General features: G+C 42.2%; 2 protein-coding genes across 4 annotated transcripts in view; one reads left to right on the forward strand and one right to left on the reverse strand.

The window, feature by feature from the left end:
- INCENP (inner centromere protein) overlaps positions 1-1342 on the reverse strand; it is a 32982-nt gene extending 31640 nt beyond the window's left edge. Inside the window, exon 1 of one of the 3 annotated variants that reach the window (XM_054971815.1) lies at positions 1181-1342. The gene's annotated coding sequence lies outside the window, so the exon portion shown is untranslated. Of the gene's footprint in view, positions 1-362; positions 387-519; positions 635-1180 lie in introns of those variants that run through there. The other 2 variants (XM_054971816.1, XM_054971817.1) reach the window with 2 other exon arrangements.
- A 97-nt stretch (positions 1343-1439) lies between these two features.
- The window catches only part of LOC129323480 (inner centromere protein-like), a 35202-nt gene continuing 19016 nt past the window's right edge, over positions 1440-17625 (forward strand). Inside the window, exons 1-8 of the mRNA XM_054970020.1 lie at positions 1440-1479; positions 2217-2361; positions 2810-2923; positions 5921-6603; positions 8873-8921; positions 11799-11832; positions 14653-14770; positions 15335-15416. Coding sequence (XP_054825995.1) covers positions 2225-2361; positions 2810-2923; positions 5921-6603; positions 8873-8921; positions 11799-11832; positions 14653-14770; positions 15335-15416 — 1217 coding nt within the window. The 5' untranslated portion in view covers positions 1440-1479; positions 2217-2224. The remainder of the gene's footprint in view (positions 1480-2216; positions 2362-2809; positions 2924-5920; positions 6604-8872; positions 8922-11798; positions 11833-14652; positions 14771-15334; positions 15417-17625) is intronic.

Genomic DNA, 17625 nt, shown 5'->3' on the forward strand with positions numbered 1-17625 from the left:
TCGGCAGCCATTTTGTGATGGCATACACACATGCCCACAGGCTCAAGATTGGGGACTCTTGTTTTAGTTGAAAATGCTTTCTTCCAATAATGAATAACTCTGTACTTTTCCGAGTCCTTCACAGAAGAGCACCAAACCATCATCATGGCGTGTGTCCCTTTGTTTCTCTTAGCACCGTCACACGCCCCTGAGCGCTTTCCTCTCCTCCCAGCTTAACAGGCAGTAGACCCCCCCTCCCACCCGTAACTCAACCCTATCGCTACTTACTCAGAAATCAGTCACGCGATCCTAAGCATTTAATATTACGGAGCAAGTCCCGCTGAAAACTGCAGGGTCGCGCTGGAAAATTTTGAGTAACTTACCACAATCAATTTACTTCGGTATATATCCCTGCACACCGCAACGAGGGGGACGAGGGGATATGCCGCCGGGAACAACCAGCAGCCGTTCAGGCAGCCGCCATACACGCTAGTGCCTCCTCGTCCCCAGGGACCGGGCAGCGCTCTGCGAATTACTCACCCTGCAAGGGCCGGCTCAGCTCATCCGGCTCGCTCGCTCACGCACACCCCAAACTCGGCGATCACCCCAAAGGCACAGAAAATACGCTAACAGCAGAATCGCCCGCTACAATTTTTGAAGAACGTCCTCCTCCCTGCGCTCCAATCAGAGGCAGAGCTTTGAGAAACGGCTGCATACTATTGGCTGAGGAGTCACCTAACGTCTTGGACGAAAAAGCCGGTGGGGGAGGGAAAGAGCCCGGGAACCGGAAGAGTGGAGGCGGGCCTCCTCTTGCTAAAGAAGGGGGCTTTTGGTTCCTGAGGGAGAACAAAGGGTGGAGAGACGTGGCTGGGAAACTCGGCGACCGCACTGCAACGCAGCAGCTTAGTTGTAATACATTAAACTCACTGCCTAGGTGCGTCTCGCACAGAATGCGGGCGAGATCACTTTCACATCCCGCTCTGAATAATCTCCCTTCTGCCTTTTTAAACGTGGTAACACCCGGCCTGCCTCTTCTGGCGAGTTCAAAAGCTTACACAATGTGTTGGATCAATTTGGTTGGTCCTGAAGGTATTTCACGGACTCCGTTCTGGTTTACTCCGTACATTTCCTAAATTGGAACGGCTTGAAGATTCAAACGCACACAAAAAAGGGAAGGTGTAATGCCAAAACAAAGTCTTACCGCTTTCCCGCTCCCTTCTGCTGAAACGGGGCGGGCGGGGCTTTTCTCACGTTCTAGTTCATCGGTTACAAAGAGCGGGGCGAATAAACGCCCTCTACACACATGCGCTACTCTTGCAGGTGCTAGGCGCCGTTGCTATAGGTGAGGGAGGTGAAGGAAGCGGTTGTTGGGTTTGAACGTTGTGGCGCCTGCGCTGTGGCCTGGCCTTTCCGATCAGGTTTGGCTTGGGCTGCGCGTGCGTGTTTGGAACGCCGATCTTAGCGTCTGGTGGCCGTGGCGCGAGGGCTCCTTCGGCGCAGGTGGGGGAAGGCGTGGCCTGGAGCCTGCTTTTCCTAAGGCTGTGGACGGAGGGAAGAGCAAAGCACTAGTTAATTTCTATTCATGTTGTTATTATTGTTAGAAGACTGAATTGGAGGGTGAACCTTGGACCTCTTGGTTCTCGTATCTTGCTAGCAATAAGAGAGTGGCCCACTTTTACTTCTGCCTTCCCAAATATAACTCAGGATATTTATACGGGCATAACGTTGCTGTAATTTAAACAAAAATACAATGAAATTTTGTCTGTGATATTAGGTAGATGTTTGTTATAACAAAAGCAAGAAAGGGTTGTGGTATTCTAAATAGCAGACGCCAACAGATTTATAATCATTTGTGGCCTACAGTAAATCTTTTGATAGCTGATGTGCTGAAAGATTGTCTTTTCCTTTGAGTGCAAGCTATCCTGGGCTTAAATTCTGCTGTACCTAGTCTACTTTTTCTAAAAATAAAAGCTTGTGACCTGCACTTGCTCTAGTAGCTTTTGCTTGTGTTTCCTTCTTCAAAAAGACTATTAAGAAGTTTGTATGCTGCAGCACATCTTAATTTCGTGTACATTAACAATTGTTCTTTGTTTTTAAATTTCCACCCAGCTTTGGTTATAAACTTTCAAAGTATGGAGTTGGTAAAAAAATTGGTCACGCCAAGTTCAGATAGGGCAGGAGATGTCATAAAGTGCTTACGGCAGGGATTGGTTTATGTCTTTCCACTTTTGTTTTAGTTGGCGTCATGGCAGAAGCAACAGAACCCACTCACTTTCTTGATGTCTGCAGACAGAAATTTTCAGAATTCATGTTCAATGCTGAACATAAATGTTTGATCTGGTTGCGGGAAATTGAAGAGGAGGCCATGAAGATGTTTGATAGGTAGGTTTGGGCTTTAGAAAGAGCAGACCTTGACTCCCTGTGATGTTTGTAAAATGGAAAGAGATTGATCTTTTTTTTAATCTGTACTGTACATGATTGTGCAGCTCCCCTTTTTACTCCTGTGTTGAAGTTATTGTTCAAAATGATGTATCCAACCTATAGAAAGGCACTCTTTTTTTCCAGGGAACCAAGTGCCTGATTTCGTTTTTTCCTAGGAAGAAAAATAAGGTTGGACACACAGTTGCATTTCCTTTGCTGTGGCTTGCCCCAGTATAAATTCCGTATTTTCATCAGAAATTTAGGGTTGCACGTGTATCTTTGACCTCAGTGTATGGTTGCGGTGTATTTTGTATTACATGTACTGTGCTTCTAATACTCTGGATGGACATAACAATGCTTTTGATATTTGCTTCCAGACCAGATAATTTTAAAAATTTTCTTTGAGCAGCAACCTTCATGCTGAGCCTGCGCTGATGCCCAAAACACCGTCACAGAGGAAGCATCGGAAGAAGAAGCGATCTTCATCTTTTAAGGATGATAATAAAGAACTGACTAGAAAAAGGTAGAACTTGGTTAGAAACATTTGTGTTTACTACTTTGATGGCAGCCAGAGGGCACAGGGCATTATATGCCTGTCAGCTTAGATTATATCTGCCAGTTTAGATCATGTCTATGTACTTCTGCTTTCTAAGATGAGTTTGGTGGTTACTGGAGAGAGGCCCTTGCCTGTGGGTGCTCCTTGTTTGTGGAATTACCTTTCCTTCAAGTATTTCTCTGACCCTGAGTAAAATAATATCTACCAGGCATTTGATATATTTTGTGCTGTGCTTAGTGTGTCAGACTAGGACTTGAGAAGTCCTGGTTTAAATATGCACATTTCCATGAAACTTGCTGAATGACCTTGAGCCACTTGCACATTCCCAGCCTAGCCTATCTTGTAAGGTTGTAGAAAAGATAACATGTGAAAAGGAGAAGGATGTACGCCCTCCTGAACTCATTGAGGGAAGGGCATGATTAAAATTGATAAGGTAGATTTATTCATGGTTATTTAGTTTTTAACGTGCTTATCTGATTTTATTGTTTGTTTTACTTGCTGTTGTGTTTTTAATTGACTGTATTTATTATTAATTTATATTACAATTTTATTGTTGGACTTTGGGTGTGTGTGCACGCATGTGCGCACACGTGTGCTGTACTGATAACCAATTGATAATATCTGTGGGTTCCCTTATTATTCTAAGCAAGCTGTGTAAGATACCTGCATGTACTATGTGTTTCAATTAATTTCACTTTACTGTGGCTCAGCCGCCATCTTGGCTGTTTAGGAGCTAGAAATGTCAACGGATATATAAACTTAGATTTGTCAGTATTTGTGCTTCATTCGTGTATGATTTGTGTTTTGTTTGTACATGATTTGTATCCCTTCCACTCCTATTCATCTCAACCCAAAATAATGCAAGTTTTATGAATTGTTTCCCTTTTTTGCAGACTTCCTACATGCCTTCTAGATAATTTAAGCTGGATTTATTCCTATTAACGGCAAAATTCTGCTTTTATTTTTTTATAGGAAATAGCACATACTCTCTATATTTAATAGTGTTATATTCTATTAATGCATATAGATTTGGGCAAAAGCACACAGCCCAGACGTCTGCATGTATATTCACAAATACCAGTTTGTTCAGTGTGAGTTGCTTCCAAATAAAAATGTGTAAAATTATGATTCATGAGCCTCTTAGCAGATGTTAAAGGGCATATCCAGTCATCTCAATGCATAGTACACACAAATGTGGTACCTCTGACAGGGTCTGATATCCCATGATAATGATGTATGGCCCCTTCCAACTCTGTAGAAAAGTGTCCAGTAGCACCTTTAAGACTAACCAATTTTACTGTAGCATAAGCTTTAAAGAACCACAGTTCTCTTTAGGAGAACTGTCTCTTTAGGAGAACTCTCTCTCAGAAGCCCTGGGTGGAAGACCTTTCCTTGCCTACAGACAGCCCCCCAATCTTAAACGACTTCTCACTTACAATCATGAATCGGCCAGCAGAGTCACCAGCACAGGGACCAGGCCCTGCAACAGACCCAGATGCCAGCTCTGCCCCTATATCTACCCAGGGAATACAATTACAGGACCCAATGGCATCAACTACACTGTCTCTGGCTCTTACAGCTGCTCATCCTCCAATCTGATATATGCCCTCATGTGCCAACAATGTCCTTCTGCTCTGTACATTGGACAAACCAGCCAACCTCTACGCAAAAGAATAAATGGACACAAATCTGACATTAGAAATGGAAACGTCCAAAAACCAGTGGGAGAACACTTCAATCTACCAGGACATTCCACCAAAGACTTAAAGGTCGCTGTGGTTCAACAGAAACCTTTCAAAAACAAAATCCAACGGGAGGCTGCTGAATTGGAATTCATATGCAAATTTGACTCTGTCAAGCGGGGACTGAATAGAGACTATGAATGGTTATCACATTACCACAGGTAACAGATTCTCTTTACAGAGGCGTGATCTGGGGGAGCCCAGTGACGCCTAGTGTGGGCTTTCGGGGACCACAGTTCTCTTTGTCAGATGCAACTGGCAGGGAGAGCTGTGGTTACCGAAGGCTTATACTACATAGGAATTGGATACCTTCACTGCTACAAACTGACTGCACACCAAAAGGAAATGTTTACTTTTCCAAGCAAAGGAATGTTTTGATTGCCTCTATGCTAATTGCATTCTGCCTTCTTGTGATTTATGCCCCCTCCCTTTTCTCTCTCTTTCCCCCTCCTCTTCTGTATCTGCCCAGTTTTGATCAGGCATCTGATGAAGAGAACTTGATTCTCGAAAGCTTATGCTATAATAAAATTGGTTAGTCTTAAAGGTGCTACTGGACTCTTTTTGACAGTTCTCTTTGTCAGACTACAGACTAACATGGCTAACTCTGGATCTATTTCCTACTCTGTGATTCTGTTTTGTCAGGGATGCTTTAGGCTCATCTTGCATTGGGCAGGGGGTTGGACTAGAAGGTCTATATGGCCGCTTCCAACTCTGTGATTCTGAGCAATGTGGATGTAAATCACATTTAACACAGCAGTTGTTTAAACTATTAAAATTTTTCTTAAACATTAAGAAATTCACCATTTATCTAGCTCATATTATCTGCTCTGCAGATTTTTGTTAAGAAAAATATATATGTTAAGATGCTCTGGTGTCAGTCCTGTGTACAGAAATTCCTCAGATACAGACTATTCTGGAAAGCACAGATAATTTTTTGCCAGTTTTCCAAGCCAGGTTTAAACATTTACACCAATTATATGTAATGAGTAAACAAGTCCAAATTGTTTAATCTTTTACATCTGTAAGTGTGCAAATGAGTGATATCTAGAGAAAATATGTAGGAATTTGGTATGTTCATACTCAGTTGTAGGAGACAAGTAGTCATGAAAACTGGTATACCTCTAGCAGGAAAATATGGGACTTGATTTGCAGTTCTCATTGCCATCTTGTGGCTTGAAATTGAATAATCTTATGGTTTTCAAATGTCTTGTTTTTTCTTAAGACTGTCAAAAAGACGAAGTGGTGTTAAGCCGGCATCCTTTATTGAGCTTTCCCTGAGCAAAGAAGATTTGGAGATAGCAGCATTCTGTCAAACACACTTTGTTACAAAAGAAACTTCAGACACACAGTGTGACAAGACAGTTATGCATCCAGTGGAAGAAAGAGAACTTGGTGTTGACTCTAACAAAAATATTGAAGGAGAAATGGATGAAGAAGTAAGCAACAGCAACGTGTGCCCAGATGGCCATTTTCTTGACAGGGTTGGAGCTTCTGAAGTTGCAGGTGTATCAGATGTCTCTGCAGTGGTGCTGCCAAATCCCCTTGATCCAACAAGGACTGGAAAAGATTGGGACGCATTCAGACTGAGTACATCTACTCCCAAACTATCTTTAAGTAGGAAGCCTGCAGGTGGAGAAGAGAGGTTCTTAGTCCAACAAGTAGATTATAATGTGGTGCAAGAGGGAGCTTTGTCTCAAGATGTAAAGGACAGCAGTGGCACCTCTGGGGGCTCTCAACCAGGCCACCGCTCTTCTAATAGACCCCACAAGAAAAAGAGGGTGTCACTTGTAGAGAAATACTCGCTAACCAGCAAAAGGAAAAGCATGATTCGAAAATCCATCAGCAAATCAATTGCCAAGAAGAAAGCAGCTCGGAACTCTTCATCTGCCTCTAGTCGAGTAAGCTGTAAGTAAAGGCATTTAAGTCTTGGAGGCAGATTCTAGTCCTTCTCAAGTCCTCATTACATTGCCTTAGGTGGTGACATTTGTGGAAGAAATAGGTACCACTAATATGTTGTTTGCATGAAAAGTACTGTGTCACTGTTCAGTTATAGTATCTTAGGAACTGACAGCCATCTCCACTGTATGTGGTGCCTTTAGCTTCCTTCAAGGGTCTAAAAACTGTACAGAAGAGAATGCTATATGATCTTGTATAACAGCCAACTTGCCCAGTTGTCAGATATCTAACCTATTGCATATGTTGCTCTTTACCATTCATGAAGAAGGTCATTTGAGGACAAAATAGCTTCTAAGTAACCCATACTAGATCTGATACATTTCATGTCCTATAAGTATTAAATGCAAGTGTGCCCTTTATTTCTGCCAAACTTGTAAGTATATTTAGGATTGTACTCTTTAAACTGATAAAACTGCAAAGTCCACACCTGTTTTTATGGTTGCTACATGCCTGTAGTTTATACATAACAGTGCAAATAAGTCTATAGGACAGACATGAGCAGTTTGGCAGTTGACAAGAATGCACACACTTGTATGATAACAGCTCCAAAACTGCAATTTGTGCGAGTGGTTCATGCACGTGGTCAATGACAGTATTGCCATCTCTGTCTGTAATCCACCTCTTATCTTTTGGGCTAGATACATTTGGCTAGCTGCAAACTGCATCTTTAAATTCCTTCCTGGAAGTGGCCCCAAGTTTGTATACGAATAGGCAGTCTTTGCTTGAGGAAAGCTGGCTGGACTCCACCTCTCCATGCTTGACACTAAAAAGTTCATAGCGTATTTCATTTACAGAAGTCCAGAGGAGTTAGCCGTGTTAGTCTGTAGTAGCAAAACAGTAAAGAGTCCAGTAGCACCTTTAAGACTAACCAACTTTACTGTAACTTAAACTTTCAAGAAACACAGTTCTCTTCCTCAGATGCAGAAGTAGTGCAGGTATTTGGGACTCTGTAGCAATACCTCGTATCTTCCCTAGTTGACTGAATGTGTCCTGTAAGTTCTTGACTTGTCCCAGTAGTTTCAAGGGTGTTAACTTGACCTGCAAAAGCTCTCACAGTGTCACAGCCAGTGATGGCACATAGTCCAGTCAAGGCAACAGACACATTAAGTCCAAGGAAACTTCTGTTGGCTCATAACAATAAATCTTGCGTGACTCTTTGGTGGAACTTAGAAAGAGTAAGAAAAATTGGCTTTGACCATCTTGATAATATCATAAACAGCTTAAACTACCAATCAGAACACACTATCGCATCAAACATAATACATAAACACACCTTTCAGAAAAACAAAGAAGTTTTGCCACCTTACTTGATACTGACATCTGGTCTGGCCTACAGACTACTTTAGGAGGTCATTAAGTTAGTAGGGTGCCAATAGAAGCCAAATTGGGAAACATTGCCTAGTGACTGAAGGGTAAGTAACAAAACTGAAGTTCATCTTTCTCCTGTTGGAGAGGGCCCTCTCCCCTGGTAAATTTGCTGTTTCTCAAAATAGACAAAAATAGAAGTCTCTCTTGTTGGTTCATAGAAAAATTCCAAAAATGAGAGTAGTACAATATCTTTTTTTATTACAACCACTAAAAATACTACCATACAATGAACAAGCAATGCAACTCATACAGAGGTCCAGTTATTATCAGCTTAATGTTGATGGGCTGCTGCCTGAAAGCTAAATTGCATTAGCTCTGACCTTAGCCACACACTTTTGAAGTCCTTGGTCTTACATGTGGCATTACTCAGGTTTACATTTAAATATGCTAAACTGTAATAGATAGCCAAGATGGTCCTTTGAACTGGCTTGGAAATCATGGGCACACTGTATTCATAACTGTTAAAAGTACCAAATTCTTGGGTCAACCCTGTAGAAATTGCTGCTCTTCCTTTGTAGAGTCTTAAAGTGGCATTTCACATGATGGGCTCTGGTGCTAAAACCAGCATCTTAGTGGTTGATCTCTTGCAGCATCTTGGAGTATCATGTTATTACTCCATGCAGCATCTTGGAGTATTCATGTTATGAAGAGCCATTTCCCCTCCTGCTAGTATCATCTGATGGAGTGGTAAAATGTGCCATATAACAATGGAATGACACATTAAAGATGGCAATGAGGTGAACTTGACATGGAGATGCCACTTTGGTAGCAGGTCTGTGTGATTTGTAAGTGAAGCCATGCACTTAAAGCATTTGATTAAGTGATGGTTTGTTTTATCTTACTCCTCCAGGCCGTAGTTCCATTGAAATGTTTATGGATGGTGAAACCAGTAAAAATGGGTGAGTTACTTTTGCCAGACAGAAATTTTAAAAATCTTACTTCAAAAAATTCTCCAAAGATTTTTGAATCTGTAATTTAAGCAAAGTGTTTTTAAAATGTGAAGTCATTTTGCTAAACTAATTTAGTAAAGCTGAGACTTAGGGATGGGGTGGTACAGAGTAAAAAAAAAACGTATTGTCATTTGATATGCTACTTCTGACCTGTTCTGTGGAATAATTTCTCCCCACTTGTTCTTGCTGCCTCTGCACCTCAAAGAAGTGACTTCAGTCCAGCCTTACACTGCATATATTGCAGAAGCCACTGTTTTAAGAAGTAGGCGAGAGCCAGTGTTGTGTAGTAATTAGAGGGCTGAACAAAGATCTGGAGATGAAGTTTTGAATCTCCATTCTGCTACAGAAGCTTGACCATGGGCTAGTCAAACACTCTCAGCCTAAACTACCTCAAAGGGTTAATGTGAGGATAAAATAGAAGATAAGATAAGGATGTAAGCTGCTTTGGGTCCCCATTGGGGAGAAAGGCAGAGTTTAAATGATGTAAAATGAAACAAATAAAAGGATATGAGTAGTATTGTGGAGATCCAGTAGATCAGCACCTGCTTTGTACTCCATCACCATCTCTGTGGTCTAGGCCAGGCCCCTTAGGCTGGCAAAAGGCCTTACATGCTGAGTGGAAAGAGGGTTGACTTCATTGTGTTCCTCCTCTCTTCTCAAGCCTCTCCTCTGCAGAGAACCTGGAACTTCTTCTCCTGCCTGCCATTTGACCCCTTATATGAGCCATATTTAATTGTGTGCAAGCCCAACAGCCCACTCTACTCTCTTGTACCTTTGTTTTGCTTGATGGCCTGGCCTGACCACAGCTGCCAATGACAGCCCCTTAAAGGGATTGCTTGGTAATGTTATGGGGCCTGCTTTATCCAGTTGGTCAGTAGCAGCCCATGGGGAACCTGGGCAGCCATTGGAACAGTAGTCAGCCTAAAAATGGGAGCTGGTGGTGTGTTTGCTCATGGTGGCCCAGGTGAGCCCAGGGGTGGCAAGGGGACTGGGAGAAGTTCTAATCTCCGACAACTATCTGAAGCAGTTGCCGATAGCATATCCTGCATGCTGAGTGCTGGACTTTAATTCTGTTAGGAAGGCCTCAGTCTGGATTCTTCCTGCCATCTGTATCTTTGATCCCATTTACAAAAGCTTTCTGAGTTCCAGAAGAGCTTTGCCTTAACTGTTGCTAGCTCTGAGATGCCAGGAACCTGGGAAAACACATTAGACTCATGCACTGGATGGAGAGCTGCGTGACTCATAGTACTTGTGCCACCTCAGTCCAAGCAAGAATGCCAATAAGGAAAGAGCAGCTTGGCTGCAAATTGGATATGAATTCTAGTTTTGTTCTGACACTGTCATATTGAGTTTCCTCCCCTTGCCTTCTGTGCTGTGTTTTTTTAGTTGCTAAGCCTGAGAACTGTGCCCATATCTCTCAGTTGATATGTAGCATTTTGTTTTGAAAAACAGAATTTAAGTAAAGCAAAAAATATCCATCCTTTGGTAGAAGGCTCCTCCAAAAGCAGCACAGTTTTTTTTAAAGGAGCGCTTGCCTCTGCTTATTCATATGTGAGCCCTCTGAACTATATTTCTGCACATTCATCTCTGTTCCCTATGACAGTGGTGTCTTTTCATGTCCCTGTATTTAAGCATCCCAAGTTTAAGCAAATAAGGGATCCATAATGAAAGGCAGAATACAGTAGCACTTGGTATGGTCTAAATGGTGCTCATTGATACTGGTTTATTTTGCATAATATATGCTGTGCTTCAGCATGCTTTATAATCTAACAGACGTTACAACGCATCTTTGAGTGAGCAGAATGGTACTTTTTCAGTAAGGTAGAATAGTAATTTTTGAAGGGTATTTCTGGTCCTTTTCCAGTATTTGGTGTTGAAATATCAGTTCCATTGCTCAGTCAGGTGCATATCTTGAGGTAGGAATTAGGATTTTCTTTTGGGTTAACAGAGAAAATCTTGTCCTTGCAATAATTACGTATCCACTTGTGGATAAGTATCCTTAACGTGCAATATGACACTTCAGCAAGGTGGGAATGTCCATGGGAGAAACCGGACAGTCTCTCATATTTCTACTGCCTGAATCTGAATAGTTGATGCATCGAGTTGCCTTTCAGATATCAATGCTGACAGGAATTTTTCAGTACTTTGTAGTCATAAGAAATGAATTGTTGTAGTAGTTTTGAGGCTTTGGTATAGCTTATTTATCTACCTGGCAACATCAAAGGAAGTTGATGGCATTATGATACTAACTATGGTTTTGGGACAACAGAATTATGCTCCTGCATGTCTTTCTAATTGCCTCATCCTTGGTTCAGCAGATGATAGCTTAAACCTTTCCAAAGCACGCCAGAAATGTATTGGAATTGGTGCATTGCAGTTTATATTAGCATAGCTCTGTATCATACTTCAGGTTTAACTTTAGACATAGCTGTTCAGAAGGCTGACATCTGTTGGCCTGGGCAGTGCAGTGGTCAGGCCTGGCTTCCTATAAATTAATTTATAATCTCTTCTACATAACAGCTGTGCTACTTTAAAATAAGTTGCCCTGCGAGGTAAGGGCCTGGTTTTGATTATCAGCTCAAAATGTCAGCTTAGTCTTTGTACCTGGCTGGAAAAGTAGCAGTCTGAGGAGCTTAAACGGATAGATGGCTAAACATGGTTATGAATTGTGGATATTGTCTATATTACATTAGATATCACAGTTTTTGAGTGGACCATAACATGCTCTTTTTAAGTGCCTTACAGCCTTTAATTTGAAAGGTCATAAAGTCATAGTTTTGGTATTAATTGGCATGAGTAACACTTTATCAAAATGCCTTCTTTTAGGCCTTCCTTGCTACAGAATGCTCAGTCTGATGAGGTAAGGCCTTGGTTATGTGCCTGGTGTATTACACATGGTGGTGAATTGTCTGTTATCTTCCCTGCTACTTATTTGAATTCAGAGCACTATCTCAGTCTTGTAAAAATCTCTTTTACTTGGGTCAGGAGATGGGTCTACTTCTATTTCAGTAGTTCAAGGTTGCTGGTGACATGTATATGCCTCAAGTTAAATTTGGAAAGGTTTTCTTTGGCTCCTGTTCAGACCTGGGCATTCCTAAATCTATTGAAATCAATACGTTTAGATGCATCTAACTCTGCATGGAATCAGTCTGATGGGGAGGGAGACATTAGATAAGGGCCTCATGGGGGTTGATTTTAATTCTGTCTCTTAACTCCAGGTGTGATCTTGGGAAGTTGCTTTTTCTCTAACATTTGTTTCTACTTCTCTGCATCTTTTGGTTACCTTTTTGTCAGATGAAACTTGTAAAAGTAATTCATTGCAGGGGCATTAGGATTGAAGTTTGAGCTGAATATGTAGGCCTTGTGCAGTAGAACTGGTGATTTTCATCTTATTTAATTTTATTTATGTTATTTATAGTCCTTTTTTCTCACTGAGACTCAAGGTGGATTACACAGTGTAAATCACTATGATCAATGGCTGTGGCATTCAATAAACAATTAAATAGGCTGTGGATGGCAGAAATCTGAAAACATGTAATTCTGAATACATTGAAGAATTATTGCTGAAAGAAAACAAAGTGATTTGACACGACATATTAAACTTGTAGAAACTAGCCAGTAGAAGCATATCTACATTAGCAAAACAGTATCCAGTAGTATAGCCTACAGTTCCTGACCCTTTACCAAAGGATCTCTCTCAGCCATTTCTCACAGCATAGCTCTGTTATCTGAGTGAAAGGTGCCTCTTGAATAACTCAGTTTTGCAAAGTTAGCAGAAAGCCAGGAAATTGGGAGCTGTCCTGACTTCTTTAGGCAGGCCATTCCATATGGTGGGGGCCACCTCAGAGAATGCACATTTATAGGCAGCGACAAATTTTGCCCAGTTGCAGGGAGGAATTTTCAGATGGTCCTGTTCAGATGAACGAAGCTGTCATGGTGGAGCATGGGGAGAGGGATGGTCCTGCGGATATGAAGAGCCAAGGCTATGGAGGGCTTTTTAAGTGATAGTCAAAACCTGAATTGAGCCTGGTAACTGACGAGTAGCCAATGGAGTGACTGCAGAATGGGAGTAATATGCATGTTCCACCTAGCTCCTGGTAACAGTTGAACTGTGGTGTTCTATATCATCTGGAGTCTCTGAGTTGACTTTGACGGGAGACCTGTGTAGTGCATCACAGTAGTCCAGCTTTGATGTTACTGTGACTTGAATTCAGGTGGCCAGGTTGGCCGTCTCAAGATCAGTGGCCATCTTCCAGGGAGAAGGCCTTAATTGCAAGCAGTAGTTGTCAGGGACTGCCAATTTAGATCTCAGTAACTTCACTGCATGAGTCCATGGAGACATGAGTTAAAGTTTTATTGATATTCTAATAGTACAGCACTGCAGACATTTTTTGTCAGGAATAACTTTTCCCACCCCCTACTAGGCATATTAAATCCTTCAAGCACAACCCACTCTACTCTACCCCCCCTCCCCTTTTAGCTAGGTTCCTGTCTATGCAGCAAGGAAGTAAAATGAAAGCAAGTAACATTGTTATGGCTAGGAAACCAGTCCTTCTCAAGCCGTCTGGCCACGTCTTCCTGGCAACACTGATAACACTGAGATGCTGATCCTTCTCAGCATCTCACAGCTTCTCAAGCCACTTCTCCAGCACAGGGCCCTAATAGCACTTCCAGAGTATGTCACAGAAGATCAGGCCCGCAGCCTGACAATAAACCCCAGAGTATGGCAGAGGCCACAACCCTGACAGTAGTGCTGGATCTAGTATAACCCTCAGGTTATTAACTGCATTAGCAAGGGTCAACTGAACCCCATCAAAAGTGGGGAGTACAGTGTCCTTCAATATCTCCATCTTCCCAACCATCACCACTTCCATCTTGTCTAGGATCAGTTTGTTTGTTTGCTTTCAGCCATTTGACCACTGCTGTCAGGCAGCAACTGAGGACTTCTACTGCATCCCTAGGGGATTTGGATAGCGAGATATAGATCTGGGTATCACATGCATATTGATGACATCCAATTCCGTAGCTATGAACGATTTTCCCTAAAGGCTTTACATAGAGGTTGAATAATATGGAGAATAAGATTTTGCCTTTGCCACAAGATAATTCCCACATTGAAGATAGCTGGTCACCAACAGCAACCCCTTTGAGTCCTTTCCATGAGGAACAATTTAAACCAGTCAAAGGCACATCCTCTGATACCTACTTCTGCCTCCAAATACCTGAACAGGATGGCATGGTTTACTGTATCAAAGGCTGCAGATATAATGATGCAGATAATTTAAGTGATTGGTATTTGAAAATTGCTACTATTTGAAATGAAATGTATCTGCTTCATTGTTGCTTGCTAAAAACGTGATGTTGCCTCACTATGCTCTTTGTATCTGTTCCTCTGTTTCGGTATGGTGATGCTTCAACTATATCTGATTTACTGAGGAGGCTTGCTTCTTGTATTGCGGTTGAAACTAGAGGCTTGTGGTTATCTAAAAGCTCCTAAGTAAGCGAAATATTGAAATATATTAATTGTTGAAGTTTCTTAGTAAGCTGTTGGAAGGAGCTGGCATCTCTCGTTGCAGATACGTTAGGCATCAGCAGATAATTTAATAGGCATGTCATCTGACCTAGAAGCTATTGGAAGGCCTGCCATTGTATTTATGCTAAATTATTTCTTATTCTTTAGGAAATGAAGATGCTACAAAAAACACCCTGCACTCTGGATGTACCTGTTCTGGTTGGTATTTGTGCTGCAGAAAATTCAGATCACTCTGAGATGGAGAAGGGGAAAGTATGCAGTGAAGGTAAACACATCTGTGCAGTTACTGCAGTGCAATATAGAATTTTTTTTTATTAAAAAAAATGAGTTCTTAAAAAGTTGGGAATCCCCACCAATCCAGTTCAGTACTGTTAGAAATATTTTTTAGTTAAAACTTAAGTCTGTTTTTTTGTTCTGAATTTTTTGTCTCATTAATAATTTTGAATAAAGGAGAGTTGGGTGTTTTTAGGTTATGGTTCATAACAGTTAAACTGCTTGTACTAGATATGCTACAACTCAGTGCCTTTTAACTCCAAAGGCAAGAACCTTGCCAAAGAATCCTAAATCATATTTATCATTTCTCTGTCATTTCCCAGATCTCTCTCTCTCTCTCTCTCTCTCTCTCTCTCTCTCTCTCTCTCTCTCTCTCTCTCTCTCTCTCTCTCTCTCTCTCTCTCTCTCTCTATATATATATATATATGTGCGTGCATGCATGCATGCATGCTTAGGCTTAGCTTTCATCACTTGAGTTAAAATAATGCATACATTTGTCAGAATACCTCCATTACAGGAAATGCCCTTTGTGGAACTTACTGTGCCTTCTCTCCAGAAAGCTCTGCTGTTAAGATGACTGGATCCCAGGATGGTGGGTCTGAAATCCAGAGCAGCCAGCCACGTGAACAGGATATAAGGTATGTCTCTTACTCCTTGAGGGAAGAGAATGGATGGTTTAGTGATCAAGAATGACTTCCTTTTTTCTGTTAGGCTTGATCCATATTTGTATCTAATGCAGCTACCAAAAGCTTCGAAAATTAGATGATTGCTTAGTAGTAAGAATTTGTAGCACAATGAGATTTCTACGCTTATCTTGTAGGATGCTCACTGATATATTTTGATTTATTTGTTGAAACATTTCTACCTGCCCTCCTAGCCTATAAGAATCTGAAAGGTGGCTCATAAGTAAGGATGTGCACCTGAACAAAGGTATTATTTAGATGCAGATTTTGAGAAGGGCATAAATAACAGCATTTGGGTCCCATTATACCATTTCAGGATTTAGGTTTTCTCTGGGATTTGGGAATTATTTGAGTTTCAGTGTTCCCTTGGGGGTGGAGTGGGGCTGAAATGGCCATTTTCAAATCAAATTATACAAAAATTTCAGGGAACCTAGTACTGCCTTTCCACTAAAGACCCCCCCCCCAAATTTCCAGTGAATTGTACAAAGGGGTTAATTTTATGGGCTCCTGAACAAGGTGTCTCTAGCCATCTGACTTGTATCCATTGTTTCCTATGGGGGAAAGAAAGGCAATGCCAATAGCCAAACACATGAGAGCAAGCAACCACTGGCTAAAAGCCTCCCAATGCAAACAGAACCTACAAGCCCAACAGAACCAACATCAAACCAGAGAAAGCAGAACCAACTGAAGCAAGGGACATTGTTGCAAGCCCAACAGAACCAGTGTAAAATCACAGAAGCTAGGCAAAACCCAGGGCCAATGTGGCAGCAAGCCCAGCACAACCAATGTCAAACCGGAGAGTCCAGTCTGGCAAGTCAGTACCAAGGCAGTCAGTCAGACCTGGTAAGACACTGACACATACACTAATGTCCCTTCCCCAAGGAAAACCTCAGAAAGCAAGAGGGTGGGTTGGGCCATCAAGTTCTCCTCTCTCTGCATTCTACAGCCTATATTCTGTAACTGGGTCATAGGAGCCTAGAGACAGAGCTGGAACTGCCCTCCATCACTGACACTCCTGTCCTCTCTCAGCTTTGCAAAGAAACACAACAGCAATACAGTGTGTATCAGCTTCATTTTAGGTTCTTCTGTGGGTTATGCATGTTCTGTGGGTTCTGTGCATCTAGTTTCCTAACATCTCCTCTTATTCCAGCAATATGTTTTTGGGGATTTGGAGAATGGCAGGAACAACTTTTTAGCACCATATTTATTTTCTGCACAGAACTGTACCAGGAGGTGCTAGGATTCAGTTAGTTCTAAAAGAACACAATTTGGAATGTGGATTTTATATAGTGCCAATCAAATTGGATAACTTCCCTGCTGTTTCTTTCTACTTCAGAGGTTTAAGTTTTGGGAAGAGCACTCCCCCGCACCCCGATTCTCTAACACAGACTGAGAGGATGGAAGTACAAGCACATGCTCTCTTCACTGAGTCAAACGCCAGGGCTGGGTCATTGAATGGCAAGTTGACATTAGGGAAGATCAATTGCTCAACACTCTAGGGCAGCAGACATAAGTGGTGTGAGCTGACAATGTTGCTCATCTGGGAGAAAAACACATTCACTCTGCACGCTTATTGGAAGGCATGAGAAGAGCCTCTGAGCCCTATGAAGGAGGCCAGACAATCTATTTCCTGGCCCAGTAGCTCAGCAGATTGGTGGAATGCGACTTGTAGGGCTTAGGCAGGTAGGCCCATTGTAGCTGTTGAAGCCTGGCTTGTGCACAGAGGGGGCAGCTGCCTTCTTGATGACCTCTATCTCTATGGACATCTCAGGGGTGGCTGTGGGGGAGCCCTTCCCAGAACAGGAGGCAGGGGGAAGCAGCAGCAGACCTGCTTTTCCCCTTCTCCTCCTCTGTTGGACGTAGCATGCCCTGCTTGGTCTGCAAAGGTCTACTGACCAAGAGAGCTTGTCTCTCTAGTAAAAGAGCTGGCCAGCTTGCTCAGCGAGGCTTCCCTTGAGGCACAGGTTACACATGGTTGCCAGCATGTAGACATTCTGCTGAGTGAGTGGTTCCAGGTGGGACACGATGCCTTCTTGCAGCCTCTGCACCAGTGTACATATTGCTGAAACAGTGTCTGCACGTCCTGCACCTGTGTCCAGAAAGGAGGCCATTTTACTCAAGCATTTGCCTCAAGGGGAAATGGGGAGAAAACAGGCCTGGGATC

This window comes from Eublepharis macularius, chromosome 2 (genome assembly GCF_028583425.1).
Source record: "Eublepharis macularius isolate TG4126 chromosome 2, MPM_Emac_v1.0, whole genome shotgun sequence".
NCBI lineage: Eukaryota > Metazoa > Chordata > Lepidosauria > Squamata > Eublepharidae > Eublepharis > Eublepharis macularius.